The sequence below is a fragment of the Daphnia carinata genome, chromosome 4 (genome assembly GCF_022539665.2).
Source record: "Daphnia carinata strain CSIRO-1 chromosome 4, CSIRO_AGI_Dcar_HiC_V3, whole genome shotgun sequence".
Taxonomy (NCBI): domain Eukaryota; kingdom Metazoa; phylum Arthropoda; class Branchiopoda; order Diplostraca; family Daphniidae; genus Daphnia; species Daphnia carinata.
Window position 1 is genome coordinate 4,110,802 of NC_081334.1, and position 18,526 is coordinate 4,129,327.

Here is an 18,526-nt window from a genome sequence, read left to right on the forward strand (position 1 = left end):
GAAGAAAATCCTCACTATGTTGGACTTCGAGAATCAAATGTTTTTGGATGTATTGAATGAAGATGGTCTGGTGATAGCTGCAAAAGGAATTGGACTTGACAGTGTTTTCATCAATTTGTTGAAAGTGTACAGTGACACTGGGAATTTAGTGATTGTTTTGGGTACCACACCAAAAGAAGAAGAATTTTTCATTTCGGAACTAGAGTCCATGGGAGTGAAACCTCTACCCAAGCTTTTGTCATCGGAATTCAGTGTAAATGATAGGTAATCATAAAGGTTTTTTTTAAAATATCAATATGTCTACGCAAATAACGAAAATGACCAATTGCAGGCAATCTGTTTATATGGAGGGTGGTGTGATATTTAGCTCTTCCAGAATCTTAGTAGTCGACATGTTGATGGGTCGCATGCCGATAGATTTGATTACTGGGGTGCTTGTGTACAAGGCGCATCGCATCATAGAAACTTCGCAAGAAGCATTTATTCTTCGATTATATCGACAAAAGAACAAGGTAAGAACATTTTGCGTTATGAATGTTGCTTCCTCTTCAAGAGTTTAAAAACCACAATGAAATTGCACATACAGAAAGGTTTCATCAAGGCATTTTCCAGTTCCCCAGTAAGCTTTACCCGGGGATTCAGTCAAGTTACCCGTGTAATGAAATCCCTATACGTCCGTCATCTTTTCCTTTGGCCACGTTTCCACGCCACCATTCAATCGACGTTGAATGAAAACCAGGTAGAGTTAAACTGGCTACCTTTTTTGAATGGAGCTTGGTGAATCTACCCTTAATGTGCCTTATATTCAATAGCCGGATGTTATCGAACTTCGCCTGCCGCTGACTCCATACATGGTGACGATACAGACTGCAATTCTGGACTTGATACATTTCAGTGTTAAAGAATTGCGTCGTATTAATCCTTCGGTACAGACATTTTCATTAAATTGGAAAATTAGTGGTATTTTCTTAGAAGTTCGTTTGAATGTGTAGCTAGACCTGGACGAAATGACAGTTGAAAATGCCTTATCCAAGTGCTTCAAAAAAATCATTAAATTTCAGTTGGAACCCGTGTGGCATCAGGTTTGTTTACCGTAATTGAATTTCGTATCTGTTACAAGTTTTCTAAATCAATCTAATTAACAGCTCAGCGGGAAAACAAAGCAGCTTGTTGAGGACCTGGGTACCTTAAGAAACCTTCTACTCAATTTGACGCAGTATGACTGCGTGACGTTTAACGTAGTAGTCAAGTCTCTAAGGACTACAGAACGGGCGTTAAAAACTGCCGGCTGGATGTTGTTAGATGCGGCCGAAAATCTGTTCCTTACGACAAGAGCGCGTGTTTATGGGAAGTCTCTAGAAGAAAATGGTACAAATAAGTTTTTATGGACACGATAGGTCAATATGTAGCGTTCTTAATACTTGATTTTAGCCAAGCCAGAACTAGAAGAAAATCCAAAATGGACAGCGTTGACGGAAATTATGAAAGAGATTCGCATTGAAATCGATGCTCAAGGAGAAGTGTTTCCGTCCATCAAGACATTAATAGTAGCTGAAGATGATCGAACTTGTCACCAACTTCAACAAATTCTCGAATCTGGCTCAGAACAGTTTCTCCAGAAAATCTTTACGAAATCAAATTCATCCAAGGATTCAGTTGAAAAACAAGAGTAGGTTTATGGCAAAATGCAGGTCCACGTAAGACCAGCAGTTTCATTTTCATACTTTATTTTAACAGGCAGCGCAACCCCAGTGAAGTTGTGGAGTCCGTTGAGTTAATCCGCGAGCCCGTCATCATTCAACCACTTAAGGGGGCAGCTGATCCTTACGCTCTACACCAAATACTTTACCAGTTACGTCCGCGATTCGTTATCATGTACGATTGCGAAGTTTCGTTCGTGCGCCAGGTAAAAACATAAAATCCATGGAGAGCTACCTTAACATCGTTAATGTAATTTAATTATTTTACTGAATTTTCAAAAGGTGGAAGTTTATCAAGCCACTCATAAAGAACATGCCGTGCGGGTCTACTTTCTGATCTACGATGCGTCGGCCGAAGAACAATCCTATTTAACTAGTTTGCGTCGAGAGAAAGAGGCGTTTGAATTGCTCATTCGTGAGAAAGGGGTACTAGCGTATTATTCATTCTCTCCATCGATTGTCCTAAAATTTTTCCTTAATATTTGAGCAGACGATGGTGATTCCAGAAGACCGTGAAGGTCGCACCGATGACCACCCAGACTTCGTTAGAGATCCGCGCAAGGCATCGGAGATGGCACTGGTTCCGCTCGACACTCGTCAAATGGCTCGCAAAGATGTCCGCCAAGTGGTTGTTGTCGATATGAGAGAATTTCGCAGTGAATTACCTTCGCTACTTCACCGGAGAGGAATTGATATTTTGCCAATAACTATCGAGGTATGGCTCGGCTTGAAGTACCCTTACGGCATTTCATTAAGTTGTGTTTTTATAGGTTGGTGATTATATTCTCACTCCCGATATTTGCGTCGAAAGGAAGAGTTTGAATGATTTGATTGGGTCATTGAATAGTGGTCGGCTCTACAGTCAGTCGCAGGAAATGTGCCGACACTACGCTAAGCCTATGCTGCTGATTGAATTTGATCACGACAAGCCTTTCGCATTGCAGGTAATCTAGTTTAGTCGGATTTCACATCTATCTTTGCGTATTAAACTTGTGTTTCTATCCCAGGGAAAATATTACTTATCTAATGATTCTTCTTCATTAACGGATGTTACGTCACGTTTGCAATTACTGACATTACATTTTCCGAAACTACGCATCGTATGGTCACCGGGACCTTACGCAACCGCTGAAATTTTCGAAGAATTGAAGGTAAATGATTAATTTTGTTTATCATGATGGAGAAAGTTCATTGATCAAACAAGATAACATATATTTATTGCTGCTACAGAAAGGGCGTGATCAGCCGGACCCTGTCAAAGCGGCATCGCTAAGTTCGGATGCTTACACAGAGAAAAATGCCGAAAAATATAATCCTGCAATCCACGTTGGTTTATCTTACAACTTAACTGTCTAAAATGTAATCTAAGCTACTGTGTTTGAACAGGATTTTATGATGAAACTACCCGGCATCAACTCTAAAAATATTCGAAGGGTTTTAAACAAGGTGGAAGACCTCGGTCAGCTACTTTCATTATCTCTGGTAAAAATCTTAAGATTACCTCACCGTTCGTAAGCTTTAACTCTTAATTTTTAATAGGAGGAGTTGCATGAATTGCTGGAAAATGGTACCAATGCAAAAGAGCTTTGGGATGCATTGCATTCTTCCCAGCATTTAGCAGTTCTTCAGGCGGAGCCCACTGGAAAAAATAAAGGCAAAAAGGGTAAAAGTTGGAGAGGCAAACCTCGAAGACCATGAGGACGATAATGCAATCCATATTTTTTATGTATTTGGAATAATACAGTATTCTGTTTCTTGCAAGATTTCAAATTCAGATCGGTTTTTCGGAATTCACCGATGAAGATTGATTGCGGCCAACAGCGGGTATCACGGATTTGCGCAATTTGATGGGGGGCGTCCGATGCTCTTGCACATCTTCTTCGTGATAAATCATCCAACCGCTATGATTTATGTCGTTGAGGTGAATTGGATTAGGTGTAACTAATTTAATAGCTTCCGTGATTGGACCGGTAGCCGCTCGCTGTTGCCAGTGTCCAGTGAACGTGTCGGCAGCGTGATATGCCATGTTTGCGTTAACGAACTGGCGATTCCCGATCACGTAAACTTCGCGGCTTTCAGCCGTTGAAGCTGTTGACGAAACGGATTGGCAATAGTAAGCTGCCTGTGAATGCAATTCCACCGTTTAAATGCCTTCGTGGTTTTGTTGTGAAATCCACTATTACTTACCTGACTGGAATCCGGCTCTGGCCTGAGAAATGTTAGTACGGAACGTGTGGCGCCATTTGGGAGGTTCTCCAAGTTAACAGCGTAGTGCACCGGATCGACGACGTTGGTTCCGTCGGCTATGGTAATTGCTGTGCTGGCAACTGTCGAACTATCCCGACGAACCCAACGCAATAACTACGACGTCGCATAGGATTTTTTTAATGATTTTTTGCTTGAATAATTTGATTAATTACCGCTGGCTGTCGTGCAGGAACAGATTCGCAAGACAGCTGGATTCGCACGAGTTGCATCCTAGGAGGCGGAATAACCTGCTGAGGAGGGCCATTGTTATGCAGGATGCTGTTTACCACGACCAGGTAATTGTTAAAATAGTGGACTTTAAATTTAACTACCGTTACTCTTACGTATTGCCGTAAGGAAATCCCTCGAACGGCTGGAGGCCGTTAGATCCAAGTGGCATGAAACCTGCATGGGGCGGGAAAGGTCCATTTTGCTGTTGTGGGGCCGGAATCTGTTGTTGAAACGGATAGGGCCATGGATTTTGGCAATTCGCCCTAGCTAGCAGCACGACAAAGCAAACCACCTGGAACACCATGATCGAAAGCACTGAAGCTTATGTTCGTTTTCGTAGCCCATTATTATAGACGTGAACGGCGACAATGATGCGGGTATCGAGCAATATCTATTAGTGGGAATCGCTAGGCGTGCGGGTTATAAATGATCCGTTGAAAACAGGAGACTCCGGAAGCAAAGTGAAGAACAGTACAACTAAAATCGTTGTTTTCTGTATTCACTCGTCACGATTAATGAGTACATTCATGATTTAACGGTAAACAAATTTCAATTTTCAAACTGTTATTCTTTAGATTACGGGGAATATTATGCGGTTATTTCCATGTGCGGGTTGTTTCGCCGGGCCGGACGACACGGCCGAAGAACAAAATGGCCTTGGAATGAATATCGCGAATGAAAAACAGGAAAGGTTGGTTAGCCACGAATGATTTTGAAGGACCATCGCGGCTCAGATTAAGCACTGTTGCTGCAGCGGCTTCGGTGCCGCTTTCCGTCACTTCGATGAACGTCTGATGAATTATGTTGTCCAAAGCCACTCCGCTTTTAGTTGTCATGCGACTCAAATCAGCCGAGCTGGGTGAAAAGAGATCCGTCACCCCCAGACCTCGTAATGCGTTCTGATGGTGCAGTAACAGCTGGTTCTTCATGTTAATCTAATTATTTTATAGAAACCAAAGTGTACCTTGAGCTCGAGCTTTTTCTGGATACGAAATTTAGGTAAAGAAATGGACACTGTTTTGGCCTCCATGCGCGAGAACAGTTGTTCCAGTTTCTCAACTGTTAACTTGTTTTCCAGACGATTCAATGAAGCCAGACCTTGTTTCTCCAGCGGCAAAAGGATGAACATACCAAGTTCTTCGCCCTAACAAAAAGAATTGCAAGATTTTACGGATTTTGTTTTAAATGGCTGGATGATGAATTACAACCTTATAGGGCATGCCGATCATCTTGCATCCTAATTCTTCGCTTTCGACGTAGGCCACTAGAGAATGAGTTCGCATAGTCAGTGGGGATAGGATCTCCGATGGAGAAATGTAGAAGTCTTCTCTGCGAGTCAAGTCGGGTGCGAACGGATCAGCCCAGTTGGCATTGAAGTAGACGGCATTCGCCACAACCAATTGCGTGTCTGGTGGCAAGCTGGCCAATATGTTGGTGATCTTTCCCTTGGTCTTGTCTGACACCCACTTGTTGATTATATTAGCGGAACCGTAGGGATTGCGGATAATATCCAGTTCACTCACTTCACTATGGTAATATTCTTTAGCCTTCAATTTCAAAAATTACAATTAAGAACAATTGTTTTAATTAAGTCCAACCAAACCAATTTTTTTACTTTGTTGATGTAGTCGTCCGTGAATCGTGATTGCTTCTGGCTGAACAAACCATTGGCGATATTGAACAAGATGGAAGATCCAGCATCGACATCCAATCTCTTGGCTCGGTCCATCAAGAATTTGTAGGCTCCATTAATATCCAAGTCATTGGCGTTGTCGTGGTAACCAAGAGCAGTTCGGAGTTGGTTATAACTGTTACCGCTTGAACCTGGGTTTGTAATATGTGACAGGTAAACAAACGTGATTGTTATGTAAGCTATCGGAAAACTATGTTTTCAATCGATTGGATTGGTTACGTACCCATAAGAAGCATAGTGAGCGTAGAGGCGATACTCAGCGGCGAAAAGACGGTATTGGTGGCGCAATCATTTTCGGCATTGCCTTTGCATCGGCCCATGTCCAGCGCTAGCGAAAGCATGGCCGTCGGGATGCTGAAGCCATTGTTGTTGTTATTCTGAGGCTGCTGGAGAGGCTGACTTTGATTCCGTGATAACGATTCTCTGCTCGCCAACAACGAAACTGGGGGCGCAAACTGTAAGTTGTCAAACTGTTGTTGGGGGAAAGAAGGCAGCGGTTGGGAAAAGGATGAGCCAGTCGAGGGACTGGGAAATGTGAATGGAACGACCTGCGGGGCTGACCGTCTTTGCTGATTGAAACTAATTACATCTGATTGCTGATGAAGAATTTGATCGTGAAGTTGTTGCTCGCTGACAGGTAGAAGAAGAAGTCCGCCAAGTAGCAGATATACTGACATCTCTGTCTAATCACAAATAAAAAGGTATAGTCTAGCAAGTGAATTAAAATACTATTGTGATGCTTTTTACCTGATTTAATTGTTTGGTTGCACTAAGAATTTAAACACCAGAAACCGGAATTTGACGAAGAAAAGTAAACGTATCAGCCAGGAAAACGTTTGGCGAGATGACGGGTCGGCCTTCACGTGAATGATTGTCCAGCCAGGCAGATCTTCTACTGGGAGACTATGGCCATCGCCACACAGGACTAAGGTGCGTGTATGCGTGTCAAGCCAAAGCTGCAGCGCTGTACACACCACTTTTATTGCAATAGGAAGGGCAGAAAAAAATCCGCGACATTGCCTCGGGTATCCACCAGCAGTTGTTATCGACGAACAACATCTGAAAACGTACCTTAAATACCTTCTTTCTCTTCCACGTAGGTGTAGCAACAAAAGCGTTGGAAGTTGATAGATATATTTTTTTAAAATTGCTATTGTGTTGGACTTAGGCCAGCCGTGGTTACTCCTCAGATGAGAGATACTGTTGATTATGAAGAAGATCCAGAGGTTTATTGACTTTTTGACTTGGTACCTTCAGGTGCGTGAACACGGACGCGTGGACTCTCGTGTCCAGCTCAAAAACCAAGGTGAATCCCGCCCTGCGGCTATTTTTTTTTTCTTTTCTTTTTTCTTCTTTATTCTAACAAAACATTTAAGTGATTTAAATTTTGATACGCGGTGAGCTAAGTGTTTTTTGGGATTGCGAACCTTTGTGTTCTTTCTTTAACAGAATGAGATTGTCGCTGGGCCGAAACGGATGACTTTTTTTCTTGATATTATTTCCTTTGATGAAAAGGTTAGAATTGGAGTCATACCTATTAAATGAAAATGTAGGCTGGTTGTATCTGGTAGCATTTCTAGGCTTTTCTTCATTCATTCTTGGTGACTCGTAAATTTCTTGGGAGCCCCAGGATGACGATAGCGTCGGTTTTCCCCATTCAACAAGCCAATGCCGGAAATGCTTTTTCGGATTTTCCCATGATAAAACACCTATAAAGGAATCTGTACTTCGTCATGTTAGGCAATATTTACGGGAAGAAAAGGGGTTTTTGGCCATGCTACATGATTTGTGCCAAATGTTCTTTGTAAGCCGTGTATTGGGCAAATGCGTGATCCAAGGCCGTCTATTCTCTTTTCTTTTAGTGTTATCTGCCTGGCGCATTGGTAGAGGTAGAAGCTTACAATCGTAATCTAGAAATCCAAATATCCGCAATTGACTGAAAAAAGTTTGCGCTTGCGAGCGCCACCGCTATTAGGCGCGTTTTCCGCTGGCTCTTTGCCAGCTGAACCGGGTTGAGCTGGGCGAGGAGTCAATGTGCCATTGTTTCTATTGTTGCCTTTTGAATTGTTAGGGAACTTGCCCGGCCTTTCCGTTGCATTGTCACTAGCAACGAAGGATAGCGGAAGTTTGCGTTTGGATCTTTGTTGTTGTTCCAACTGCTTGAGTTCCTTTTCCAAGCGTGCACGTTGCTTCCTGAAATCCAGTTCGATCTGTGTTTGCCAACATGAATTTCAATTGGAAGAAAAATTGCTGTCTTAACGTGCAGAAAAGTATTTACTGAACGACACTCGATGTGATGACTGTCAGATTTCATTCTATTGGCCATACTTTTCCGTACTTCCTCCATCCGTTTTGAGTGCTGAAAAGACACAAAAACGGCAATTACACCATTAGTGATACAAATGAATGCTATGTTACCTCCAATTCCTGCTTTTCTTTTGCTGTTCTTAACTCATCTTCTTTTCTCTTCATTGCTTGGCGCACAATTTCCATTTCGCCTTCAAAAGTGACCTCCAGTTGGTTCACTATAAATCGTCACAATGATTTCTAGTTTGCATTTCTAATGAAATGCGATTAAATTTTTGAAATTACTTTGTTGTAGAAATTCCTGTTCGCTTATCCGAGACATTTCCCATGCTGACTTTTCAACCTGTTTGATGGCCGCTTGAATTTCCTTCGTGACAAAAAAGTAAGTTATTCGTTTAAATTAATTGCTACAGTAAATGAATCTCATAAAAGTTACTTCCTGCTGGCTCAGCAATTTTTCTTGTAGAATTTTGATGGAAGCCCTTAGCTCTTTATGAATTACTAAAAATAATATTTGTCTCTTAATATTTATATCGAATCCCAACCGTACGTTAAAATACATACATTCGATGTTGCAGAGCTGTTGAACTCCTAATTGAGGAATCTGGTTGTTTTTCGTTTTGTGATCCAAGACGGTTTGGTAATAATTGAGTTCATATTGCATATCATCTGCTATTTTGATTTCATGGTCTAATTCTATTTGGTAGCGAGCCTTTTCTTCAATGGCTTCTCGATATTCCTATATCAAACAACGCAATTTGAATGACTAAAATTTGGCTGATTATGCTTGATGTTACCATCAATAGACAACTTAATGTAGGAAGTGGGCGTTCCAGTGCACCCGAAAGACTCGGACGAAATTCCATCCGGTTTTCCAAATCTTCCGTGACATTACCACTGCCGCCTTCGGTGGTTGAGCGTTCCATTTGTACAAATTTACCAAGTCTTCACACTAATAATGCATAAAGAAGAAAATGAAAGACACCTATCATAAACAACTTCAACACATGGCAATCACACCCCTGTAGCCTGCCTTGAAATTACAAGGAACTGAATGTCCTTTACTTTAAAATTTAAAATTTTAGAACAAGCCTGGTCAGTTGCTGAAGATGGAGAAAAAACAATTGTGAGGTGGCCAGACATTACAAAATGACCCATAATTTCAAAGTCAAGGAAGAAAAGAGTAACAGTATTGTGGAATTCACTTAGCTGACGAACGAAGTTGTACAATGGGAAGGAATGCAGTAATTACGAAGCTAAATTCACTAGATATATGGCTATTGATATGCAATTTACTGTAATGGGCTTTCACAAAGGGCTCGTGGATAAATGGAAAGTTTAGCTGCCGATCCCAATAATTTTCTATTTAACTACAGTTATTCTCGTGCCACATGTTCACTGTTTACCAACCATACAGACGAAGCAACGCATTTAAGGCGCCAATTTTTCGAACCATTACTTAGTGCGCCTACTGCTCTCGCTAGATGGTGTTTATTAGCCGAAGTTTCTTTTCAAACTAAAAGATTAACTACAAATAGCCTGTGATAAGTATTCTAGACTAAATAAGGAAATAATGTATTTAATGAAACTTGTTTATTTAGTAGTTGTTTAATGACTTAGTTTGCATAACAATAATTATTTTAATTGACATCTGGCAAATAGTTATTGTTTCCCCATCAGATGGCGCGCAATTGGTATAGCATGGCATGAAGGGAACGAGACGACAAATACAACATTTTAATTCAACAGTTTTTTCTTAACAATTTATGCTGTAATTTTATTTTAACTTTCTAGAATGGAAAGTTTTAAACATGGTGATCGAGTTTTTGCTAAAGTGCGTGGATATCCTTGCTGGCCTGCTCGTGTCGACAGCAAATGTGAAGTGCTAGGCAGGACTCGCTATAACGTGTTTTTCTATGGCACATATGAAGTGTGAGTAAACTTGCGCTCTCTGACCCATCATTCTCTTGTCATTCTACGATATTGGACCGCAATAGACACTCATCTGTTAGAAATTATTATACATTTGAGATCAGTGGTAGTCCAAGAACAAATAAATGGTTTTGTTAAAACATGTGACAAACCAGAGTAAATGTTTGCCACATTTCCTGTTTAAACTCACCAGACAACTACCGTTCATAATTGTTCTTCTGATCTATCATATCTCTCCTTTTTAGCAATTTAGATTATGAGTCAAATTTTTAAATGAATATTATTTAAATATCTTATAGTGCACAAGTAAAGAGTGAAGACTTATTTCCATATGAAGAAAATAAGGAAAAGTTTGGCAAACCCCAGAAACGCAAAGGCTTCAAAGAAGGACTATGGGAAATTGAAAATCGTCCAAACATAGGCCTGGCAGATGATGTAGTTACTCCAACTCAAGTAAGTCTTATTTAATCGAAAATAAACCAATCAGTACTCAGTTTAAAACATTTACATCAGGTACCACCCATGTTGATTGAAGCAAATGAATCAGAAAAGGAGGAAAACATCAAAGAACAAGCAAAATTACCTCTAAAACACAAGCGTAAAATTGAAAAAGTTCAGGTAAGAGTTATTTTTTTTCCTTTTCATATTTTGATGGCTCTTGTAGGTAATAAGCAATATATTTGAGACAGTAGCCTTCAGAAATAGGAACTTGTATTGTATACTCTGCAAAACCTTTTCAACTATGGGTTCATTATCTTTTACTTTGGTTTTCCTATAACATCTTTTCTTTTTCATTTCCTTTCTTTGGTGGTGGCAACGGGATTATTGGTAAGTAGGAATCGGAAACAGAACTCGAGCGAGTTAGTCGAAGTGGGAGGCGAATTAAACCCAAACGGTTTGCCGACGAGGACACTCTCGAACCAACTTCTCACGACACTCACGACAACCTTTTGTCCGATTCGCTCACAATTAGCCAACCGTCACAGGTTGGTTGATAATCCAACTCTTTCCCTTCTGCCTTTTCGAATGCTTTTTTTTTCACTATTCTTCTTGTAATTGAAGAGTAAAAGTATCTTTCGCAAATAATACATTGTTTTTCTCTTCAGGACGAAACAGGCGAAGATGCTGCAACAATCGCGAAAAGGAAACCGAAAGTAAAGGGTTTGGACGAAACGCTGGAAACTAAAGACCAACTTATTGAGAGCTCAAGTAGTAGTAATCAACCCCATTCAGAAGCAGAAACAGACGAAGTAGAAGGTGACGATGAAGATGAAGAACGAGCAACATCAGAGAAAATGGATGTAGTCAGTCACACAACAAACGATGTGAAACTTCCTAAAACGAAAAAGGTACAAATATTAAATCTTCGTCGTAAAATTCTTAAATAATTCGTCTTGATTTGTTTCGTAGAAAGCCCGTGTGGAGTGGGATTGCAAAAACAGTAGGGGGGCTGTTGCTAAAGTCAAAGAAAATGTTAATCAGACCGCTTTACCAGAAGGCATAAAAACCCAACTTGAAGCCAAGGTATTGATATGAGAATAAATGTCTTCAACGAAGTTATTATACTATTAAATTGATTAGGTCAATCAAGTAACGCAACAGCACCAGGAAAAGTCCAATCGTTTATTAGACGAGAAAAAGAAGAATAAACTTCGTTGGTTAAAGACAGAAAGCCGCCTTGTTGAGTTAGACTATCGCATTAAGGAGAGTCTCAGTGTTAACCGACCGAATTGTGAGGCCGCCATCCAAGCCTTAGACGAACTCAATTCCCTCCAAATGGCTCCTTTGATGCTGAAAAAACATCCTTTCATAGTGACGACTATCCTAAAACTGAAGCGGTATATTGGCCCTAAAGAAAGCCCTGAACATACAGACGATCAGAAGGTTTGCGCTTCTTCTGTGATTCAAAAAGCTTGAGGTTTGCCTTTTTAATAGTTTATTCTCGCTCCAGGCAATGTACAAAGAAAAATCCGCCATTGTCCGCAGCAAGGCAACGATGATATATGAAAAATTCAAGGTATCGCCAACAAATTCTGTACTCAGATTATTCGGTCTTAACTTTTAATTTATAATTTATCGTTTTAGTTGCTGTTTTTGACACCCGAAGGTCAAAACTTCTGGGACAACTTTGCTGAACATTTGGAAAAATTCAAGGAAGACTGTAAATCTATGAGTGAAGAAAGCCTTGTCCGTTTAACGGAAGACCCTTCCAGTAATAATTGTTCTTCGTAGCTATTCACCCTTAAAATCGTGTAAAAGTCTAATCTTTAACGTTTTTGTAGTGAGAAAGAAAAAGGCTGATGCCCCTTCCGCGGAACCAGAAGTCACACCTTCAAACGTAATTAGAACTTCCAAGTTTTTGTCATTCGTAAGATCAATTATGAATCCAATTATGTTACAGGACTTGACGAAGCCAATCAAAACGGAAGAAGTAGCCAAAAAATCTGAAGATCCTGAGAAAGTGATTACAACAGCCGAGGAAACAGTGACGACCGGAACTAACGGCGAGGGACCCTCAAGTAGCCACTAGTAGAGACACATAACTAAGTAGCAACCCTCCTTGTAATTTAACCGTAAAAGATTGTTTGCTCGTTTTTTTTTTCTCATCTCGCTCCTCTTGTTTTCAACCAAGAGATTGGTTATTAGCCAATCAATCCATTGTTTAGCGCATCAACAGGAATGCACTGGGTTTTTTGCTCTTTTATTCCTTGGTTAACGGGATTAAGATGATCTTGCAACTGGTCATTATTGTTTTAAGGTTTGTCGGTTGGGCATTCGTGTGGCCAAGCAAAAGGCGTTTTGTGTGGAAAGCACTGTGATTCTAAAAGTCAAGCGCTTTTGAATTCTATTTAGAATACATAATCGTGGTACAATTCACCATACATCTGCTAAAATTTTGAGCCCTCGGACATCAAAGTTCTAGTTGACTGAATCGTATCAAATGTGATTCCTTTCTTTTTGTTTAAGTTGTTTTTGAGGTGATTGAAACTATTTTTGTGACTGATAGATAATTGCCCACGCTACACATTTATTTTTTTTCCATTTGCTATGATTGATAAACAAACTCAAGAACCAAAAACAATCGAATTATAGTCAAAGAAGAAGAAACTAATGTATACATTCTTGTCGTAATCGTAATTCGAGATTTCTATGTTTTAAATGGTCGGCAGAGTGAGTTCCATTTGAAATTGTTCAATCTTCTATGTTGAATCGCTGGTCGTGCTGGAAACACCAGTTTTGGTTGAGCAAACAGAGTCGTTATCAGCCTTGATGGGCTCATGGATGCAGAACCACGGGTATTTCTCTTGCAAAGCCTATGGTATTTAAAATGTGAATTTTAATCATTCTTATTCATTTGCAGGAGCTGTGATGAATGTACCAGTCGGAATTTTGGATGAGAAATTGCGTAGACAACCGGATTGCAGATGGATGCGGATTTAGCAATCAATGCTGGCAAGATCGTTACCAATGGTGTAATGGTTGATTGATCTCCAAGAAGACCCTTTAGGTAAGTCAAGCAGTTATAAATTTGTCATTTTAATGTAATAGGATTTAAATACCTGGAGGACGATGGCGGCGTAAGGAGTCCACATGCCTGCCCACAGAGCAATATTGCATAGGGCGACCTTAGCAATTCTGATTTCAGCGGAGGTAGCGTTGGCATCAGCGTTAGCGCGTAGGGACGAAACGTTCATCCTCTTGGCCTGCTCACGTAGAGTGTTCTCGTGCTCGAAGATGGTCTTGACGATGAAGTAGTAGCAGAAGGTGATAAAGGCCAAAGGGATGCAGTAGAGGAAGAAGAAGAGACAAAGGCCGAAGATTTTGGTCTGCTCAAACGGCAAAAGAATTAGGAGAAGGACTTTAAACATGGATCGACTTTGACTACCTGCTGATCTCGAGTAAGATAATCGAAAGAGCAAGAATCCAAAATGCCTTCTGGGATGTAACGACCGAAACCAAAGTAAGGCATGATAGACCATACGGTGGCGTAAATCCAGCAGCAAGCAATCAGGATCGCGGCCTTCTCTGATGTTCAAAAGAAGAAGGTATTATGATTGAATGTTATTCAAATTAAAATGTATACTAACTTGATGTCATTCTAGTTCCAGACATCCCTTTGACGATGACGTTGTATCGATCGTAAGCGATAACAGCCATAGTGCAAATGCTAGTAGCTCCGAAGATACTTCCTATACATCAAGGTAATCGTGTCACAATTTTTTTCATTCACACAAGTTAAGTGAAATTGCGAATTTTCTTTTACCAGTGCAAGCGTAGAGTTCACAAGCGGCTGGACCAAAAAGCCAGATGCCGCCATTGAACGAGTTGTGGACAAACATAGGAAACTGCGTAACCTGGGGAGAAAATTCTTTGTTAATTGCAATCGCTTCATTTTAATGCAGTGGATAACAGACCATCATGCAGAAGTCGGAAAATGCAAGATTAACGACGAACATATTGGCCGTGCTGCGAAGTTCTTTCGTCTTGGTGAACAAGCTGTGATTTCATCGCATTTTATAGGTAATTTATATTGGTATATTAAACTTCATATTCTTACCTGATCACTACTCCATTACCGAATAAGGAAATCAAGCCCAAGAAGACGTAGATTGTTCCCAAAAGGTAGTGCCACATGGGATTGACAGGCGGAAATTTACTCCAGTGCGGGTGAACCTATTCAAATTCATGAATGCATATAAATAATTAACTCTACTAAAAATTTTAGATGAAAGAAATACCAAAGCCTTCATGTCATCTGTGACCAAGTCAGTTAGAGCTACACCAGCAGGATATCCGAAATAAACATTCTGCTGGATTGCTCTAGCCGTCCGGATGAGATTTGAAGCATTGGCGTTCGACAAAGGGTTCATCATTTCCTGCATGACGCTGTTTGGAATCGGAATAGATAACTCAAGTAAGTGATTTTTTTGTGTAATTTGTGTTTTAAAAGCTACATACTTCTCCATAGTGAATTAGAGTTAAGTTGATCGTTGGTTAAACGCTAGTTCGCTGTCTCAAAAACTGAGAGATTCGACCTGCGTCCTGGTACTTGCACCGAAACTTGTGTTTGCCACGAATTCGACAATCTCTGCACCTGCTGTTTATATAGTACCTCTGTCCGCTACATCTTTCCCAGTCTTTGACTTAATTAGCCTTTGACGCAACCTAACAAGATTTAGCGATCACTCCCATCCGTTTAAGCTAGTAACGCAGAATAGTTTTTAAATAATAGTTTGCAAACGCGTAGAAGCCAAATTTTCAGGGAAGTCAAAACTGGATAATCCGCAGGCATAATAGGTCCCGTTTTACAATGCTTTTCCATCCATTTTACCGGAAAAGCTTTTGGCATGTGTTGAGGGGGTCACAGATTATCCTCTCGCTAACTGTCTCGTCTTTTGTTCGTCCTAATTAGATTATAGCAGTTCTATATTTTGGAATGATAAAATGATATCGCGGTACAATGTTTAGTAGTTATATCACGCTTTTGAAAAGCTAGTGGACTTTAACAAGGCAAAACTAAACAAAAATCCCCTAACAGTCCCGAGTAAACATTAAATTCGTGAATCAACTCAAATAAGGTACCAAAAGAAAGTCGGGTGACTTTCTTGCTGTCTTTGTTTTTTTACAGTTGGTCCTTATCACCTCTACATTACGTCAACGGTCCAAGAGTTAGTTAAACAATAGGATTGGGAGCAATGAAAACGAGTAAATCTACCGGATTTTTATGTGGGAAAATCTGGGTGATTAGATTGTCGTAGAGGTGAGAAGGTATACCGCATATTGTACGTGTAGTAATTTTAATTGATGCACGTAGTAAATTTGCGGTTTATTTCTCACAATAAACCTCGAGGCCCTCCGACTACCTATTAAATTTTTTCTAGTTGAGAAAAAAAATAGGCTTATTGAATGAAACAATGGATATTGATTTTCTTTTTTGTTTTTGTTTTTCTTATTTCCTCTCAACATTAGTTCCGGTTTGATTAGTTACTTGCGATGCATAGCGATCGTCCGTATGGTAACGATATTGATAGTCGACGTCGACTCCTGTAGGGAGGTTCAACGTCCTTTGATTATTGTCTCCCTTTTTTTCTGTTGTGAAGGTGCCGAGGTGTACGGCCCATCGACTTTGAAAACGAAAGACGGTAGCAGCTGTTGCGTCTTTTTAACTTTCAATTTCCTTAAAAAATTGCAAAGATGTTTACAACACTTTCAGGGTTTCCTTTTTTACACAGGGGCTTTAACGCCATGTCCAAAATGTTGTTGAATTCGATCTGTCCTGGTACACTTAAAAATTTACTGCTTTTTCACTCAAACGCTTTCCATGTCTGGGAGTTTGACCGTTAACTCGTAGACTAGCGGAAGTAATTATTATAGAGGATAAACTCGCTTGTGGCTAAAGTTTGAAAAATAGCGGCCACCAGACTTTCGGAAAATTTGTAACGGAGATGTTAAATAAGTAAAGAATGGGGTGGTAAAGCAATTAGACTTTTTTTTTGCCAGACTAACCTAGTAGTTAGTCACTATGGGATTGTTTTTGTTCATAAAAAAATTCCTATCGAGAGAAGGACTAAACCCTTTCAATTCAAAGTTGGTTGTATTCTACTGACAAACGTTTTCTGGGACACTCCGCGTCTCAAATGAAAGTTAACTGAAAATTTGTCAACGTTTTCCGGGATCTTAAAAGGCAATGTTTTTGCATAGAGATGCTCATAAATATTTATAGCGAGACTGCGATAAAAAAAAAAGAGGAAGGTTTATGTACTCTTTCTCAACAGTTGTGCGTTGATGGAAGATGACATCAGCGAGCATCATGAAATGCTCACGGCTAGTAAGCATGAAGCCAGTTGCCAACAGGGCGCACCGCCCTATTTTCGTGACCTACGTATTATAACCAGAAAAAATCCTCACGATCTCGAGCTTATCCCAATTGTTTTCTTAACAATGAGGTCATGGTGCTAAGCGTACATTATCTTACTGCGAAATCTCCCACCGTACATAATCGGGCATGTATTTTAGAAACAACGAAACGAAAGCAACGGTATTTAGAAAGCTAACAGAAAAAAAGGGAAAACATTAAAGAGCAGTTTTCACTATCTCTCATGCGAATAAAAAATAACAACGTAAACGTGCACCGAATCCTTTATGATGCTGGTTACTAGAGTAAAATTTTGTCTCTGATTGACAAGGCTTGTAGCAGAGAAAGACACAATGCTACTGTTTCACTTTCTCGCTACAAGTTGAATGACAACCCAATTTTTTAAAGAACCCAAATTGTAATAGCACTATCTGCACTCTCATCTGGTTCTGCTAGTTTTCCACATACGCCGTAGAATTTTGATCATCTAACATACACGCAGACTCATCAAACGTGGCTAAAACCGTGTGGTAATAATCCCTGTACCGTAAACTCTTTATTTTATTTCGTTTTTTTTTTGTTCTTTCCCATCACGTTGTGCCCCCCGGTGAAAACCCACGGGTTGAACAAACCGTCTGCTCAAAAGCAATGACCGACTGGTGGTTCATCAAATAATATTCACGAATAGCCCTCATTTTTCACGAGAATAAGGAATAAAATAAATTCGTAGATCAAGTAATCTTTTGTATATTTATGTCGTGTTTTATACATTCAAATTAGGTTGGTGGAAGGAAAGATTTTCTCGTTCTTTGAATAGCTACAAAATGAACGTGCGCAAAAACACAGTTTTCGTTTGTGAAGCATTACAATAGAATTTGAAATGCAGACCATGGTTAGAAGAATGAATGCGGTTTTGGTGTAGATTTTATTGTGATGGAATGTATAAAAGAAGGGAACGAGCCCCGTGGCGCAATTTCGACAATTACATGTTTCAATAGAACACCCACGCCTTTTTACCCGAATAACAATTTTCTTTGAAATGAACTCTCGTTCAATCACCCCGTTAGGGCCAATTAGCAGATTTGCAGAAACAAGTTGGAATAATTTTTTTTGAAGTTCATCTGTAAGGTACTGAATCTTCAACTGGTCTATGGTAAATGGAGAATTTAAGTCGGTGAATATAGTTTTCTTATGCGTGAAAATCAAAAGTGAAACCAGTTTTATATGGAGGTAAAAAAGAAAAATATGTCAAATTCTGTTTGTGAATGATCACGCGAGCAACTATTTTCTATAATTGACTGTAAGCCGTTACCCTTTTGTTCCTAATAAAGGTAAAATATTAATATTAAATTGTGTTTTCCTTCCGCGTTTTTATTACCTCTTGCATACGTAACAAATAATCCTAGTCGCATTTTTGCTAATAATAAGTAATTATTTGGTTTATTTGATCGCGTGACTGTTTTATTTCAAACTATTTTTGTATCCGTGTATCGTTCGGGCATTAAAAATTTTTATTCTACAAAAATTGATTGCACAAAAACCAAAAACTTTATTTGTGAA

At 39.8% G+C, this 18,526-nt stretch overlaps 7 protein-coding genes across 8 annotated transcripts in view; 2 read left to right on the forward strand and 5 right to left on the reverse strand.

The window, feature by feature from the left end:
- LOC130694519 (DBH-like monooxygenase protein 2 homolog) overlaps window positions 1–18,526 on the reverse strand; it is a 47,077-nt gene that overhangs the window by 20,882 nt on the left and 7,669 nt on the right. The gene's annotated exons all lie outside the window — the stretch shown is intronic.
- On the forward strand, window positions 2–3,461 carry LOC130694497 (DNA repair endonuclease XPF-like). The gene is made up of 15 exons (XM_057517566.1): window positions 2–264; window positions 332–512; window positions 587–739; window positions 813–926; window positions 993–1,082; window positions 1,146–1,368; window positions 1,432–1,669; window positions 1,738–1,906; window positions 1,983–2,126; window positions 2,191–2,415; window positions 2,471–2,644; window positions 2,708–2,851; window positions 2,931–3,026; window positions 3,087–3,182; window positions 3,240–3,461. Exons 1-15 carry the CDS (start codon window positions 17–19, stop codon window positions 3,396–3,398), a joined length of 2,454 nt encoding a protein of 817 aa, XP_057373549.1. The 5' UTR covers window positions 2–16; the 3' UTR covers window positions 3,399–3,461.
- On the reverse strand, window positions 3,401–4,564 carry LOC130695082 (uncharacterized). Its single transcript, XM_057518197.2, has 4 exons — window positions 4,292–4,564; window positions 4,121–4,226; window positions 3,888–4,061; window positions 3,401–3,822 (listed from the first exon to the last, which is right to left on the reverse strand). The coding sequence occupies exons 1-4, from the start codon at window positions 4,480–4,482 to the stop codon at window positions 3,472–3,474; spliced, it is 822 nt and encodes a 273-aa protein (XP_057374180.1). The 5' UTR covers window positions 4,483–4,564; the 3' UTR covers window positions 3,401–3,471.
- On the reverse strand, window positions 4,665–6,761 carry LOC130694502 (leukocyte elastase inhibitor-like). The gene is made up of 6 exons (XM_057517570.2): window positions 6,619–6,761; window positions 6,095–6,550; window positions 5,794–6,002; window positions 5,387–5,725; window positions 5,143–5,322; window positions 4,665–5,077 (listed from the first exon to the last, which is right to left on the reverse strand). The coding sequence occupies exons 2-6, from the start codon at window positions 6,546–6,548 to the stop codon at window positions 4,775–4,777; spliced, it is 1,485 nt and encodes a 494-aa protein (XP_057373553.1). The 5' UTR covers window positions 6,549–6,550; window positions 6,619–6,761; the 3' UTR covers window positions 4,665–4,774.
- Window positions 7,668–9,135, reverse strand: LOC130694510 (uncharacterized). The gene is made up of 7 exons (XM_057517583.2): window positions 8,976–9,135; window positions 8,743–8,917; window positions 8,615–8,679; window positions 8,464–8,545; window positions 8,290–8,396; window positions 8,150–8,230; window positions 7,668–8,081 (listed from the first exon to the last, which is right to left on the reverse strand). Exons 1-7 carry the CDS (start codon window positions 9,102–9,104, stop codon window positions 7,782–7,784), a joined length of 939 nt encoding a protein of 312 aa, XP_057373566.1. The 5' UTR covers window positions 9,105–9,135; the 3' UTR covers window positions 7,668–7,781.
- On the forward strand, window positions 9,889–12,987 carry LOC130694524 (PC4 and SFRS1-interacting protein-like). Of its 2 annotated transcripts, XM_059495116.1 has the most exons (11): window positions 9,890–10,110; window positions 10,410–10,563; window positions 10,624–10,728; window positions 10,947–11,096; window positions 11,217–11,459; window positions 11,521–11,634; window positions 11,692–11,994; window positions 12,062–12,127; window positions 12,196–12,322; window positions 12,393–12,448; window positions 12,512–12,987. In XM_059495116.1, exons 1-11 carry the CDS (start codon window positions 9,974–9,976, stop codon window positions 12,638–12,640), a joined length of 1,584 nt encoding a protein of 527 aa, XP_059351099.1. In that variant the 5' UTR covers window positions 9,890–9,973; the 3' UTR covers window positions 12,641–12,987. The 2 variants fall into 2 exon arrangements, with proteins under 2 accessions (XP_059351100.1, XP_059351099.1); XM_059495117.1 differs by lacking the exon at window positions 10,947–11,096 and having other exon boundaries at window positions 9,889–10,110.
- Window positions 13,121–15,207, reverse strand: LOC130694507 (compound eye opsin BCRH2-like). Its single transcript, XM_057517580.1, has 10 exons — window positions 15,070–15,207; window positions 14,850–14,997; window positions 14,669–14,784; window positions 14,526–14,607; window positions 14,375–14,465; window positions 14,199–14,300; window positions 13,997–14,136; window positions 13,671–13,937; window positions 13,490–13,612; window positions 13,121–13,424 (listed from the first exon to the last, which is right to left on the reverse strand). The coding sequence occupies exons 1-10, from the start codon at window positions 15,075–15,077 to the stop codon at window positions 13,311–13,313; spliced, it is 1,191 nt and encodes a 396-aa protein (XP_057373563.1). The 5' UTR covers window positions 15,078–15,207; the 3' UTR covers window positions 13,121–13,310.